The 16682-nt window shown below is 35.2% G+C and overlaps 1 protein-coding gene across 1 annotated transcript in view; it reads left to right on the forward strand.

The window, feature by feature from the left end:
• GPATCH2 (G-patch domain containing 2) overlaps window positions 1-16682 on the forward strand; it is a 121363-nt gene that overhangs the window by 17260 nt on the left and 87421 nt on the right. Inside the window, exons 4-5 of the mRNA XM_005523327.3 lie at window positions 4294-4476; window positions 5590-5669. Coding sequence (XP_005523384.1) covers window positions 4294-4476; window positions 5590-5669 — 263 coding nt within the window. The remainder of the gene's footprint in view (window positions 1-4293; window positions 4477-5589; window positions 5670-16682) is intronic.

Consider the following 16682-nt stretch of genomic DNA (forward strand, 5'->3'; position numbering starts at 1 on the left):
ATAGGCCTAACTAGTAGGGACTCCTGCAGTTTCAAGGCACTTCACAGGTCAAAGGTACTTTGCAAGTTAAGCTTTCAACACAGTGTTAACAAAACTATTGTTATTCAGACACTACTGGAAGATACCCTGTTTTGGAGGAAGAAATAGTTAAATTGCAAGAATGTTCTTTAATGAGCTTTAGAGCTTGGGTATAGCAAATAAAACATATTGTGTGTTCCTGGTTCATCTATACTTGTACACTTGGGGAAATTCAAAGTTGACTTACGGCTTCTTAAATCATGGCATGCAGCACTTGAAATGTCCTTTAATATCTAAGCAAGTAGGAAGGAATATTATGTTAATAAAGCGTTAAACAGTTAAAATTGGAGAAGGTCAGGGAATGTCAGAGTTCCACTGTGGATGTGGCTAAGCATTTAAAGATAGCTGTTCATGATTTTACAATTAAACATATATTCATTACTGTGTCCTTTATGAAGATGACCCAGTACTGATTCAATAGAAGAATTCTAGTGAGGAACTAATTTGGGCCTTGCATAGGATGTCAGTAGCTGCAGGTGACAGGGTGTGTTTCTCCATATATAGAAGAGAAATGGAGTGAGCAAAGCAAACTGAAATCACACCAGGTTTGAACTCCTATGGCAAATAAATTTATAGTCTTTGCAGATGAAAAAGAAACAATATGAAGTTGTTGCATATGACCTGAATAGTTGAAATCCTAAATATTTATATATTCTTTATATGTGTCTTTTGTCAAGGTAGCTCTGTAAAGTATAGAGAACAAGATGCAATGTTCCTCTGTGAATGGGTTACTTCAGCTTCTGCTCTCCTGAAACTCTTGAGACGCATTACAGTGAATATCCTGATATCTCCAAATGACAATTACAGCTGTTAGCAGTGGGGTTTTTTTCCCTAGAAAGAGATACACTGGTCCTGGAAATGAGTCTGAATCCTGTGGCATTCACAGACCCTGTGCTCTTGCTCTCCGTGTGTGGGTTGGTGGATAACGGAGCAGCACAGTATCACGTGCTGTTTGTAGGACACTGATGCCAAACTTTTCACAGTAACCTCTCCAAGTATGTTGTGGTTGTTCTAGGCAGCTACATGTTGAGCCTGATCTGGTCATTTTTTAATAAAACAGGAAGAGGGATAAAACTATTTCTTAGTGTGCAGTGGAAAGTTTGTTTAAAACTGCACTGCTTTAGCTAAACCAAGATTCACATGAAGCTTTTCTGAACATATAACTGATGGGATGCAGAAGGTGTCTGTGTCCATAGAGAAACCACCAGAAGCTCACATAAAATAAATTTCTAAACTTCTTAGAGAGGAAGGCAAGGAATTTAACATGGAGCAGCAGCTAGATAAATATGTAGACAAAATAATATAGAGTGAAATTTAGGCTAAGAGTAATTGGAGGGAGGGGATGGCCTAAAAATAACTCAAAAAAAAAATAAATTAAGCCACAAGTTAGCCTGGAAATTTTAGGACTGAATTTGATGTTTCTGAGCGTTAAATTGACTCTGTTGGGCTCATCAGTGCAGTTATAATACAATGTAAATTACTTTGAAGTTATTCCTTGAAGCATTAACCTTACACATAAACAAGTTTGATGTATTTTAAAAATGTGTTTAGGAGGATGCATGGGCTCTATTTTTGGAGATTGGGAGGTTTTTCTACCTCTCCTGTACCTTGGAAAAATGTCATAATTTGCTGTAGGCCTGTGCTGAATCAGCATCCTAGGAGGAGAGGACAGTGTAGTGAATCTTTGAAAATCAAAAATATTGCTTTGAGCTTTTAGTATTCCTAAGATCACATTTGCTATGAATACTGTGCTGCCTTTTGAGAGCTGCAAATTAAGTAGGATAAAATCCAAGTGTTTGGTTACCAAACTCTTGAGTGGGGAGGCTCTGTGTTTTATTGCCTTTATGTATGAGATAGGGGATGGATTAAATGCAGTGATCTTCCTTGGCTCTGAAAGTGGCATCCCTTCAGGGTGGAGCAATTGGTAAGCAAAATGCCTGTGAGTGCTCTCACCTGGATAAGAATAGTAGTAATAGGCTTACCCTTCCCTCAAGGTGATAATATGATTTAAAATATTCAGAGGATCCAGAGTTGTTTAATTTCACAGACAAGGAAGATAATAAAACAAGTATATCTGGATCCTGCTGTCATGTGGAAAAAGACTAAGAAGTTCAGATCTGAAGTCTGCCTTTGGCTGTAAACAATGTAAGTGCTTAGGGAAGTGTATAATAGCATAAAAATTAAGGTATCTTAACAGATAATTGCTTAACATACTAATATTCCTGTTGCACAAAAAGGAAAAGTAATTTTTTTTTTTTTCCCCAAAGGACTGCTGCTGGGTATATAGCAAAGATACCAGTTTCCTTCCATAGCTGCTCTTTGCCTTATTGCATATTTCACCAACTCAGTCTTATACTGTAGCTTTCTTCCAAGACTGCACTGCCTGCCTCTTACAGCTTCTGTCCCTGAACTCATCATGGAACCCCATTTCAGAATTCTGTGCTTACCTCCATGGATGAATTATGTGTAAGAAGACTACTTTTGAGCTCCTGATAGTATTTCTTGTTAGTGAAGGTGTCTGGAGCTCTCATGACAAAATAGAGAGACAAAGTTTAACAAACATAAAAATTGGGAAAGTGTTTCCAAACATAAAAGTTAGGAAAATCAAAACAAAGGATTTCAACCTTAACTCCAAACCAGAGACCAAACTAATTAAAAGATGTCATTCTCCTTCCACCACCATCAGTGTCCCTATTAAGTATTCTTAGAGTTGCTCCAAAAAGCCCACACCTGGCAGTAACAAAAGGAGGATAGAATTAATGGTGAATGCCTCTGTGAAATGTCATAACTATAAATGAGGATTAGGGTGAATCAGGAGAGAAGGCCAAAATGCTTCAAGAATGCAATGAAATTTAAATCTTATTTTGACCTATGTATTTCTTTTCACCCTTTTTTCCCCCTTCTTTCATCTGAAAGTTCCTGTTTTGTAGCCTCTGCTAATTTTCTTGTAGTAGTGATCATTAAAGATGTAAGGATCCCATTTCACCTGCAACTGACCAGTGAAGAGCTTTAATTATTCTATATTTTCTAGAAGTACTTGTCATTAATGAATGTTTACAGATATTTTCACTTGTGCTTGATCTCAAATATTCTTCATATTGCAACAGTTTATTTGGGAAAAGTGTGCTGGATTTTATTTTTCACAGAATTTTGGCTTTGGTTTTCCAAAATGTGTGTTTCTCCACTATGCCATTGAGTGACAACGAAATTTTGCATAAATGCTTTTTTATTCCTGAAATCTGTGTCACACAAACCTCACATTTGTTTCTTGCTTAATTTATCTTCAAATAAAAATGGAAATGTCAAACAGTTAATTTTTGTGCAGAAGTAATGAAACATGGTTTCGATAGTTTGAAATAGAATAAAATATGCAGCACGTACCTAATCTAAGTTTTGGGTGGAAGAAAGGAAATTTCCTATGTCTTTTGCAGATATTTCCTGTTCTTTTGAAATTAGATGGTGTGTATGAAAGGACATGCTTTGAAACAAACATAAAAATTTATTTTTAGTTGCCAGTGTTTATGAGCTAATTTTAAGATCAGATTTTTTGTCTTGTATTTTCAGTCTTGGCTTATTTCTTAGTTTAAATCGAAGTATTTAGATTCTACAAAGATAAATACTGTCAGTAAAAATGACCAGCTTTGGGTTATAATGGAGTATAATTCTCAATCATGTGATACTGTCAGTTTTCATTTAAAATCAACTTTTTCAAAACTTATTTCTAAATGAACTTAATCAGATTAACTTCATTTAGTCACATCTGTTCATGATTGTTTTCCCCTTTTACTAGCCATACAAATCATGAAATTAAGCTAATTATATACCATTATCAGCTGCAAAGAACCAGTTTCAGTTTTATACCTTTTAATTCCCTGCAGGAGATTAAGGCTTGTTTTTTTGTTAATATGTAAAGTGCAGTAACTTAAATGGATTTCCCCACAGTTATTGCCAAAAGGATTAACTAGTTTATTATTGTTTTCACTATTGTAAATTGGTTTTAAAACATTACATTTTATGATGTTTCATTGATGGCAATGCTTGTCTTGCTATTGAAAAACATTTTCCAAATAAAACTGCTATATAAGAGTAATTGTTATACAGCTATAAAGCAAAAGAATAATCCTGTCAGAGTATTTATTGATGGTAACATCTGATTTTTATCTTCTCTGCTCCTCCCTCTTTTTTGGGGGATTTGGGGACCCTGCCCTCACACAGGTGATGATGAACAGAGTGATTGGTTTCATGAAAACGAATCAGGTGGAGCATGTGGAATTACTGGCATCATTCCATGGTGGGAGCAAGAAGACTCCACAGAGCTGGAGAGAGAATTGCCTGACCCAGTCTTTGAAAGTATCTTAACTGGCACTTTCCCTCTTATGTCCCGCTCAGGGAGGAGAGGTAAGTAGCAATCAAGCAAATGCAAGGTGTAGAATCACTTGGGTACAGTAGAAAGGTATCTGTGGATTATATGAAATATGTAAGATGTGGACAGGATCTTGGAGTTACCCATTTGTTTCCTTGAACTGTTAAATTTTTAAGATATCATTAGAGAGAGATAACTCAGTTATTAGAAAACTCAGAAAGTGGAAAACAGCTCATTTTGGTGGCCCACTCTTTCATTTGTTTCAGTGTTTGCATTGAGAATTTTTCAACATTATTGAAAATGAAACTTGATGTTCCATTTTGTTCCAGGCTTCTGCTGTAATGTATAGAATTCTGTAGAAGTTCATTCATTTAAAGGCTGGAAAGACTAATGTGACTATCTGCTTTGCTTTGTGGTCAGGCCATGTTGTTTGTATATAAGAGGAAAGGGTCTCTTTAGAGCATGGAATGAGATTGTAACCTAGAAAGTACCCTTTTTATTTCTAAAATACTTTCAACTACTGTGGATCCAGTGTAACCAAAGGTAAACTCTACCGGTGTTGGATTGCATTTACAGCTAGGAACCCACTCTTGTCCAAAAACTGAAGCTGTTGTCAGACCTCGGCTTGCTGCCAAAGAATTTTGTTGTACCTTCCTCTGCCACAAGGATCTCCTTTCCATTCAAATACAAATCTTCTATGTGAGCAGTGGTCAAATCACTTTTAAACTACTTCACACACTGAATGTATTGAATCATTTTAGGTGGCTTATTCTCTAGATGCTTGGAATTGTTTTGAAGGACTTGGTGTCTGCAGATTAGCCAGATTCAATATTTCCTAGTGACAAGGAAGTTGTAAGTGATGGAAAAATCACTTTCATACTATAGTTCAGTACATTCTGCTTGTGCTGCCAACTGTGTGTAAATCTAGGCTAGCAGTAAGAATAGCTGCTGAAATGTTAATTTTCATGACAATTCATTCTTTCTCTCACTTTTCCCATTCTGTTCTCCATATTTCCACCAGTACAATGTTTGCCAATAAGATGGTTTTGTTAAACAGAGTTTATGTTGATAGATTGATATGTAATGGTGAATTTTATTTGTTCTATGGTAGGTAAAATATTCTTTAATCAATTTCTACTGTTTTTTAGGTTTCCAGAGTAGATGTAGTCATCTTCATGGAATGCCAGCAAGAAACATAAAAAAGGCTTCAGGAAACCAGAATGCTTTGGTAGGTGTTTTCATTTTTGTAAGCTCATGTGCACTTTTCTGAGAGGTTTTTAAAAAGGCGAATTCTTCTCATGCTTGTTCCCTGATACTGTAGATGGGTAAGGGAACTATAACACTTGGTGCTGCTGAGTGTGGCACTGCCTGTGTGTTTGCTCTTTTTGAATACTTTGACTCATCCTTCTGCAAAAGAAAGAGTCTGATACTGTTTCTCAGAATCTGTTTTGAAGTGATCGAAGGAAAAGGTTTTCAGTGCAGGTGTGTGTATGTATAAGTTACCATTCTCAGTATATATTTTATGTCTATATGGAAACATATTTCACTTTTGTGATGAAAATCAAACCAATTTATTTTCTGATAATAAAAGAATTTCAGGATGCATTGTGGTACAGTTCAGGTCACTTTTTATCCCAAAAATCTGCTTTGAAAAATACATCCTTGTTCTCTTATGTTTGGTTTACACCTGGTTAGGTGAAAAGGTTGTATACAAATATGAAGTAGGTTATCCATGCACCTGCCATAGACATCATGCATTTCTTTGGACTGAGCCTGTTCTAAGCTGGAGCTACAACTGGGATGTTTGGGGTTTTTTAGTACCTACAGCCCTACGGGCAATGTTTATGAGTGGAGGAAAAAATTTCACCTGTCTTTGCATTTCTGTGTAGTGTAATCCTTGGATTGTCCCACAGTTTTTGTCTAAAGTAATTTTCTAATAGTATTTTTTCTTTTTAATTATTCTTTGGAGGAGGGCATAAATGAGAAGTTTGACTTTTTAAATTTAAATGTTAAAATGTATTAATTATAGCTCAGTCTCTTCCTTTCTTATACGAAAAAATGTTTGAAGAGGAAGAGAATGTGGGAGATCCTTTTTCCAGTGTTATAAACATAGGCCAGGACAATAAATACTGGAACATGGATATTTTTTATTATTTGACAACATTAAGTGTTTTCAAATTTAAGTTGCCTAAACAACATAAGTTGCTTCTGAGAAATGCAAGAGTTATTATATGTGGACAGAATAGAAAGGAACTGCTAGAAATTTAACTTGTTTTGAAGAGGCAAGGTTTTTGTAATTGAAGTTCCTGTCCAATAATTGCCATTTGGAGCTGAATAAGATGCTTTAAAACCTTGGCCTGTGATCTCTGCTGTTAGTGGTCATGAATTAGATGAATGCTGTCTACTTCTTGGTTTCCTATCTACCTATTTTTATTTTTGGTTCAGTGCTTGCTTGAGCATATCTGGGATTTGTAGCCCATTTTCTAGGCTTATTGCAATTTCACTCTGGTATTTTATAGGAGCTATTATAACTGATAGGTTAGCTTCATGGTACTGATGATACATGGCTTAACTACCCTAAAACCTGCCTTTTCCTCTAAATTGTGAAAAGGTGATTAAATTTCAGTTGATGAAGATATACTGTGAATGCATATATATAATAAAAAAATCCTAATGTTTATTTTCTGCTACGCTTTCTGGATTGTCCTTAGGAGCCCATTTTGTCTTCCAGTCATGATATCCCATATATAATGATGGTACCTTTATAACAAAAATCCAGGCCAATCTATAAAGACTGATAATTCAGTTTCCTCCAGTTATTAAATATATCATTTGCATGATGTTGTGGAAGAAGTTTGGCATGTGAATGTAGCTTCTGAGTCACTATGTTTATGTAGGAGTCACAGATAGAAGGGATGTGCTGTTTGCTCTGCAGATGCCATTTTCTGACCTCCTTAATGACTATTTATGTTTGTGGGCACATCTGCTGCATCTGTCTTTGCAAACATGGCTATATAAACCAGAGCTCTTTGTCAGTGATTGCTTCTTAAAGAAAATCTTCTTTAGATACTTCAATCCAGTGACAAAAAAAAAGTCATTTAATACCTGTGACATCTGATAACACAGAACAAGAAGTAATTACTGCTATTAGGTGGTAACAGTGAAGAAGAGCAAGAATGCTTTTAGAAAGATTAATATCCTGAGAAAAGAACACTGCAGACTCAAGTTATTGAGCAGAATTGTGGTGTGGATGAATCCTTCTTTAACAGCAAGGAGTCTGATCACTGCCTTTACACAGACCTGAAAGGGAGGCAATGTTAGGAAAAAAAAAGAGAAATACACTACCTGAAAGACACACATTGTATCTTGTGTTCAGTCTAAGCATGTGTAATTTGTATCTAAGGAATGTGAGCCTACAGTTGGCCTTTTGCATGCAATCAAGGCTTAAGCTTTTTTGAAAAGCTTGGTTGAAGGTTCACAATTATAGCAGCCAGCAAAACCTGGGTGAGATCACAGGTTTGGGGAAGGCAGAATGAAGAGTTATGATAATTCTTTGATACACCCTCATCCTCTCTCAGGTGTTTAATGCCCAACTGTTTGGGTGTTTTCTTGTAAGAGAAATAACAGGCTGAGAGTGTGACTGTTGCTTGGTGTGGACCAAGACCTGCTCACATCATGTTCACAGCAGAGTGGGAGCTGAGGATTAGAGGGAGAATGCTGCTCTTTATGGACCAGGTAGTAAACATGAAGTAGCCACAGCTGGCACTTACCTTCTCTCCTGAAGCTCTTCCTTTGTTTCATGGATGAGTTGGTTAATTTGAGCTAACTCATGGGTCTTTGTTTTATCAGGTGTACAGCCTTTGAGTCAAAACACTTCTTTACTTATCACACAATACTGGACAAGAAAGAGAGAAGTAAAAAGGTAGCATGCACTTACTTTGAAAATCCTTATCTAATCCAATGTGAAGATTGCATGAGTTATCATACAGCAGATGACAACTGAAAAGGCCAAGCAAGAAAATTAAAAAAAAAAGTAAATATTCAGTACAAGTGTCTTGTAGCCTTTCAATTGTCCAGTTCATTTAAGATACAGGCACGTTTATAATGGAATCTGTAATTTAGTAGTTTGTCACATATATTTGTGTTGCAACAATAATGGTGGCTTTTCATATCTTCATTACTTTTGTCTTGTGACAGCATCAACTGTAACTATATTTGAAATGAAATAGAAAAGCATGTGGTTTCTCTAATACCATGCCAAGTTGGTAGTAGTAGCTTTGTAGTTAAAATGAGGAAAATTACCCATTTGCTTTCATATTTAATGTACTCTTTATTAAGGTGTATATTGCATGAAATTTTACTGTGGTTAAGTTGAATTGATTGAATTCTGAAGTTATATATGACGCGATCAAGTAGTCCCAAGCCTCACGTTGCTTTATGTTAGGCAAAGGCAAAAGTCCTACAATTTAGAGGTAGTGTTCTATGATTGGAACACTCATTTCTTAGAAGGAAAGAACCTTTTTCTTCTGATCTTTGTATGTTTATATACTTGGCACTTACCTAGTGACATATAGTTTTTATACATGTCACTTTTCTAATACTCCATCTGTGCTCTTTCTAGCAAATTGCATGTGCAGCTTTGTTATTTCATAGAATAAAATCTAAAATCTAATATTTAGATTTAGTGTTGTAACTGTAAAAGTTTATTTCTAAAATGTGGACTACAAAATTGCCTCTTTACCTACAATGAGTAAGGTTGTCATTTTTTTCTCAGATGGATTCCTGAGTAGAGCATAAAACCCTTATTAAAGAAAATAAGAGTTAATTATAGACAGTGAAAACATAACATGGCTATTTTCTTATTCTCTTCAAAATGTTTTGCCCAACTTAGTAATCAACTGAAAATTTTGACTTTTGTTCACTACTCCTCCATACAAATAAGTGAAAATAGTTTTAATAAATTTTAAAAATGAGTGCTACTGTTTTAGCTATTCCTTGTGTGGTTCTAGGCACTGTTTCTTCTCTGAGACAGAGAGAAACATTGCAGGGTTTTGTTTGAGAGCTCTTCTGTGTCGTCTGTTCCTGCTTGTATTCCCTGTCTAGGCTGAAAGCTGGTAAGTGATTTCACTGAGCTAAAGTGCAAAAAACATGACCAATAAAAAAGATGCTTTCTTTTGACTCTGACAGTGTTTCCTTCCATCACCTTTGTGTCATGGGCTTTGGTTTCATTATATTAAATACAGCTTGTATTAAGTGTTGCACTCCTAGACCGATTTGTTTTTTTGCACAGCTGTACTACTGAGGTTGACTACACACAGCTGTAATTATTCAAAATATACTTAAAGGATGAAAGCTGTATTTCCAGATCCTGTTATCTTTTCAGATTCAGACAGGTATTTCTGTCAAATCCTGTGACTTTTTTTCAAAAGTTCAAAGATAAAAGCTTTTCTCAAAGAATTCATTGGCAGATTAACAGTCTGTTGACATTAGGAGAAAAGATGCATTGAGCATTCGTGCTGTTTTAAACAGCTTTCAAAATGTAAAATCAAATCAAGCATTTCTGCTTCTAAATTCTTTCTAACTGAAGAATAGCCAGGTGTTTTCAGGAGCATTTTTTTCCTATCAAAATATTTTGTAAATGAAGTGTTACTGGGTAAGAAACCTTGCTATAGATCCAAGGAATATTTCCTTAAAGAATAATTTGGGCACTCTTCTTACAGTATTGGTCAGAATGCTCTTTGTGGATACTCTGAAACTTTTGGAAGAACATTGCTTCTCAAGTTAAGATGTATTTGGTGGTTTGGAGAATTTGTTTACATTAGATGAGTGGTATACAGTCGGATAAAATAATACAGTATCAGCAAAGTGCATGAAAGAATTTATCTGTGGTGTGTTAATTATTCAGTTAATGATTTTCTGTCATTTGGAGTGATAGTCTCTGTCTGTGAAAATGTGATGGTACTGGATTATAACAAAACTAAACTCTTGTTGGATTTTACACTTTGATTCATTCATGATGGGGAATATTAGGCGTCTGAGAGTAACACTTTGAAACCTTATGCTCCTAAAACTGCAAATGAATTTACCTTTAAATGAGAAGGGTAGGGTGTTTTTGGTTTTGTAATGTAAACCATTGTAATGGCTACTTTTTTCCACAAATTAATTTTCCAGTGCATTTTTGCTAAAGCCTTTACTTACACTGGTGCAAGCCTAATGTAACTTCCATCTGCCATGGGAAGCACCTGATGAAGGACTAAAGCTGCTTAGTGACTTTCATAATAGCTTAGCATACTTCCTCATTGAAAGATTCCTAATTACACGTGTATAATTTTTCATGGTAGGTCAGTTCTCAAAGTGGTTCTCATCACTAATAGCACCAGCAGTGGTATCCATATGTAAGGCACCATTGCTTTGTATTTTGATTGTTCAAGACAGAGCACTACAATTAATTAATAAGTCAGGTTTGTCAGTGTTGATGTCATTGTTATGAAGGGTTGTGATTTCTACCTATCATGAGATTTACAGTTAAATGAAGTCTGCCTCACAAACTATTTGCTTCAAGTGAGAGTGATTTTACCTGAAATAGTCTAATGAAAATCTTCAATTATCATGGTGTCATCAAATCAGCAAAGAGGCACAAATAATACCACAGCATTTGTCTCACTTGAAGCTGCAGTTCATTAGGCAGAAAAGAGTTACAGGTGAAGGTGAGTTCTGTGTGATTTTTATTTCTTCTTCTGTACCACCTACCTTGTAAATTAGAGTGTAGTCTTGAATTGTGTCCTACCTTGATTCTTACAAAATATGTGACTATCAAGAAAAAAAGTAGTTTACATGCATCAGGCAATTAATAGCTTGTGGAGATAACAATTGTACTTCATCAACAAAACGTAAGTATCTTTTAGGTGTAACCACTAAAAGAGATACTCTGTGTCACAAATCTCACAGTGGTTTTTTCTCGGTATAATTGACCTGCGGTAACAGTCAAAGCATACTCTTAAACTATCAAAGATTAACTTCTGTCTAACTGAAGTGAATGTGGTGGCTTAGTCTCTTCTTGGACTCTCCATATAGTGTCAAATCCAGCATCCCACTTCAGCAAAATAGTTGCCCTCCAGCATTAGTCTCAGAAATGCCAAATGCATTGCTTAGTTTTTCAGATGCGTTCTGTGGTTTATTCATGGTGACAAGTGCTATGAACTGGTAGGCTAAGCAATATTTCTTGTAATTCACCTCAACCCAACCACTCCAATGATTGTCATCTACAATTTCACTTAAGTTGATTTTAAAGCAGGACAAATAGCATTATGATATCCCTTTCTTCAGTTAGTGTTTGCCTTGAAAACACATTTAACACAGTTTTACAGCAGTCTTTGCAGATAATAATGATTTTTAAAACCTGTGACCTCAAAATACAGAGCAATGTGATTATTCCTCTTGTTTTCTTCAGCTTTAAAAGAAGTCTCACTTTTTGGTGTGTGGCTGCATGAAATGTTTCTTCTGTAGACATTAGGAATTTTGCTTATTTTGACTTCCCAAGTGCATATGAGTTCTTATAAATTTTATGTTTTAGTGTAGTTCTAATGTAAAAAATAAGTCCTTTAAATGTAATTGCATTTAGTATCTTTTTCCACAAGAACTTTTCTCAGTTGTGTCTCTTTTAGAAACTTCTTAATGCCTCAAGAGCAGCACTTCAAACAATTAATGGTAGAACAGCATCTTGTATCCAGAGTCAGGTTAGAAGCTGGTCTTCCTTGAGCTTGATGGGGGCGTTGATCCTTTAATGCTGAGAACAGATAGAAAAATACATGTAATAGGCAAGAAATACTTGCACAGATACTGTGGTTTACCTGATAAGCAGCATCTTGTTTATGCTGTAGTAACATCATAAATGTAAAGTAAACCATGAAAATCATGCCAGTGATTTCAGCTAACACAGTGTTTATAATTTTTTAACCAAAAGCAAGTACAAGGTCAACTGCAGCTCCTAAACACTCAGAAGTTTCGTGCTAATTCAACCCACTTTAACTCATTCATATGAATAGGTTTTTCCATCAGGCCTGCTGATAGGTGGAACAACTTGAAAATAGTCCCATATATTTTTTTATGTTGCCTTTCATATGGTGGTCATCTGTAATGAATACAGCCACTTTAGATGTCTAGAGATAAGCAGAGTATTTCCTTTAGATGTCTAGGTTAAGCCTATTAGATGACCTTCTAGTTTTTTCTAAGATAAGCAGTTTATATTCATGTGCATTAATTTGTTCTGAGATAAGCAGTTTATATTCAGGTGCACTCTTTTTTTTTTCTTCATTGCTTCTGTTAGTATTAGTTTATGTAATACATATTCCAAAAATCTTGTGTAAAGTGATGGATACCATTAGCAGCTTATCTTTCTAATCATTACTATAAGAAAATGATGAGGAATTAGAATATTTTAATCTTGTTTGATTTTTAACAAAAGCAAAAATACAAATCCAAATTTAAAATGGGGGGGGTGGGGCATATGTTCTGTTTGAGTTCATATGGCTTGTACCCTGCATAAGAAGTACTGCAAAAATAGTAAATTAAACTGGATCTGTAGTACTCTCTCCAGCAATTCATCATGGCAGTGCATGTATCAAATTACTTCAAAATGCAGGACAGAAAATAAAGTAGGAAACATATATGATATATTGTGCTGAAGTTGAGTCGACCAAGAAAATTACTCTGCTTCTTTTCTGATGTGAGAGATTATACAGGAATGTATTCTCTTTGATTCCTCTGACTTCAGTTAGATGTAAAAAGTGTTCAATAATGTGTTAAACATGACCAGAAAGGAGTGAAGCAAACCACAGTTGTTGAACCTAACTTACTTCTGACTCAGCTGTAAAAAAGGCAGGCTTGCTACCGTTTCGTTTCTTGGAATAAGAAAATTAAAAGTACATATTGAGAGCGTAGTTTTGAGAAGGCAAAAATGACTAAAGTTTCTCAGGGATTGCCTCTTCCGACAGTTACCACATAGCATTTACAGCAAATTAGCACTTAACTGAATGCAGAACCTTTTCTTTGCAGGAATGTTGGCTTTGTTTATGTTTCTGCAACACGTTCAATTTGAAGATCTGTTGAAAGTGAACACTTGATAATACGTGTTTATCCAGCATTAGACACAGCAGTGCTGACTTTAAATAAAATGGTGGTAAACAATCTTAGAATGGAAAGGTCATTCCAGAGATAATCAGTACTTTCAAAAAACTGAGTTGTGAGACGAATCACAGAAAAACTCAAAGCTCCTAATTTTTGTAGGCTCTTGATGTTGTGGGAAAGCCCTAGATAAAACATTGCTCTGATGTTTTCAAAAGCATAATAATTACTGGTCTTTGTGTACTTAAACCTTTTGCCCAGGTGCCAATTTACATAGAGTATCTAGGATTAAAGTGGACAGCAAGAAAAGGTTTATTAACATTAGCACTTGCAGCTGGAGTGGTTCAAGAGTGTATTAGTCCTTGCTTGTTAATTACTGTCCCTTCAGCCGCAATACAGCAGGTGCTTTTTTAGATTCTTTTTGAAGTGAAGTGTAAATGCTTATAACTGATCAAGTGAACCCTTCCAGTCCAACAGTTTTGGTAATAGCCCAAAATGTGTACCATTTAGCCCCTTGCAATTAGACTCAGCAGACTCTTCTACTTGCTCCTGATCTGATTTTTGCTGTGAATAGTTTTTCCTTTTCTCACTACTAACTTTGGATAGGTGGTCTGACAGGTGGTTTTAAACACCTGCATTCACAAGTAGGAGACTTTCTCATTCTGTTACTTCTCAGCTTTGACTTAGTGTTCCTGAGGATTATGGTTTTAAAGGTCAAGGAAGAAAATTCTCAGTTCAGAGAACTGAAAGTTTTTTAGGGAGTCAGTCTTTCCTTATTGTTAGCTGATGGGCAAACTGTGTTGCAGCTGTCTTGCTTTAGATGTATGTATCTTTAAACACTCGTGTAGTTCACTTTAAAGAGCTTTTTAGAGAAAGTGTGCTCCATTTTCCCTTTACCCTGACCTGTTTGCTTTGGACAGGGCATTTAAAAGCCTTATTTTACAAAGACCTAAACAGATACATACAGTATGTTCACAGTAGGTTGTATTTTTATTCTCTGTAGAATATGTTCAAATTGGAGAAAACCCTTTTTCCCATTTTCTGTCACACTATTAGGCTATGGAAAAGAAAGCATTGCACATGTGGCAATTGAGATTTTGTTGCAATACTGCAACTCTTAGTTGTGTTTTTTAAAAATCTGGAATTTACATGTTGGTGTAGGTCTAAGGCAATTTAAGACTATTTGCAGTACCTAAAAGAACTCTAAGAACTGCCTCTTAAAAGTTATTCTAAGCTCACTATTCCATGCAGCAATTTATGGCATTTAAGCAAAACATAGGAAATGATTTCATAAAAAAGAGGAGGGGGAGCATTTGCATAAATAGAAGCTACCATTTCAGTGTAAGTTGGGCATAAATATTATAAAATATACTGTTATGCCTTATTCAGGAGAACATTTACCTGCATTTTTTCTGATTGAGAGTAAGTATTAGATATTATGTGACTATCGAATTTAAAAACTCTGAAGGTTTTATTAAAGTTTTCTTTGTACACAAAGCAGTATCATTATAAAATTAATTGCCCTATATCAGTCATGCAGATGCCTATTTTCTTTAGTATTTAATGTGGGGCATTTTTTGTTTCAGGAAAACAACTTCATTTATATAGGATGTTTTGCTGAATCTTGTATTAAATATTACTAGAATGTGAAAAATATTTTTAAAGTATTTGGGGGTTGATGGATTGGTACTCTTCAAAGGGAAACAAAACACTAAATATTTCTAATCCTGCATTATTTACCGCATGGGTGGTTAAATGCTACTTTAAGCCCCATAAAATTAAAAGGGAGAAATCTGCCAACTGTAGCAGGAATTGGATTTAGGAAGAGTGGTACAGAGCCAAAATATTGCTACAGAATTAAATGTCAAAAATCTTCTTTAATAGTAGATATATAGTTCACAGTGTCTGGTTATGATTAATACATTTAATCTAAATCACTGAAAGTTGCTCTCTCCTTTTCCATAAAATACAATAGGACACAAATCAGTTTTACTGTAGGTGGATAACAATTGGAAAATAATGCATCTTCCCGCCCAATAAATTGTCAGTTATACGTTTTAACTAAAATCGATTCATCTTTCCAAAATTTATTACGATTTCTAATAATAAATCTTTTCAAATGTTTATTCATTTGCTTTTTGATACATTTGTGCCACTTTTGCTATGGTCTAATGTTTTTTCTTTTGATTCATTGTAAATTAGAAAATCTATTTTGAGTCAATTTTCTAGTTAAGAAGTTAAAATCTATAACCCAGCCATTTTTTCATAGTCTCCTTTGCACATTTTAATACCCTTGAACTTAGATCCAATCCAGTAAATTCTGATCAGAAGGTGATTAAAAGACTTTTCACTGCAACTTCTTGACTGAGGGCCAGATTCGTAAAACAAGTACTTATGAGATTGTTAGCTGGGTTTTTCGTGCACATCTCTCTGAGTCAAAGAGGAGGACTGAAACAATTATAGGAGATGGGTAGATACATAGGTTTTGGTCAAAGATTTTTAATATGAGCAGTCAGAATTGCCCTTGGGAGTGAGAACCCAAAGATGGTGTGATAGAAGCCTCCTTTTGTTGCCCCCTTATCAGAGTAATACAGTGGCAGTAGTGGTGATTGCTAAAGCATACTCTGTGCCCTGTTATTTGGGGTGCCTGTAATTATCCAGTGCCAGCCTCTTCAAGTATGGTCACCTGCCATGGAGTGTTCTTACAAGTAATACTTTTTTTAAGAAGAAAGTATTTTAAAAGAAATTTCTCTAATGATTGATATTCTAATCTGCATTGTGAAATTGTGTTCACTGTTCAGCAGTTTCCTGCTCTGTATATAATAAAATGTGTCAGAGAGGGATAGTCTTATTTTTTTTAAAATCTCCCAATAAGCGTGTTTCCTGTTATGATCCAGTTAAAAATGTGATCTTAATCAGATTTCTGACAAGAATTATATATGAGGAGGTTAATCTAGTATGTAGCTGTCTCAAATTTCTTAAAGGCACAAATACGTTTTGTTTATAATAGAAATGTGAACATTGGCAGAATAGAGGAAGAATGCTGGAAAATGTTTGAAACATAACTATAAGAAAATTACAGTCTTAACTTGAACTTGATCTACAGTATCACTTTTTG

Source organism: Pseudopodoces humilis, chromosome 3 (assembly GCF_049639895.1).
Source record: "Pseudopodoces humilis isolate 2021_Gansu_Grassland_sample_001 chromosome 3, ASM4963989v1, whole genome shotgun sequence".
Classification (NCBI taxonomy): Eukaryota; Metazoa; Chordata; class Aves; order Passeriformes; family Paridae; genus Pseudopodoces; species Pseudopodoces humilis.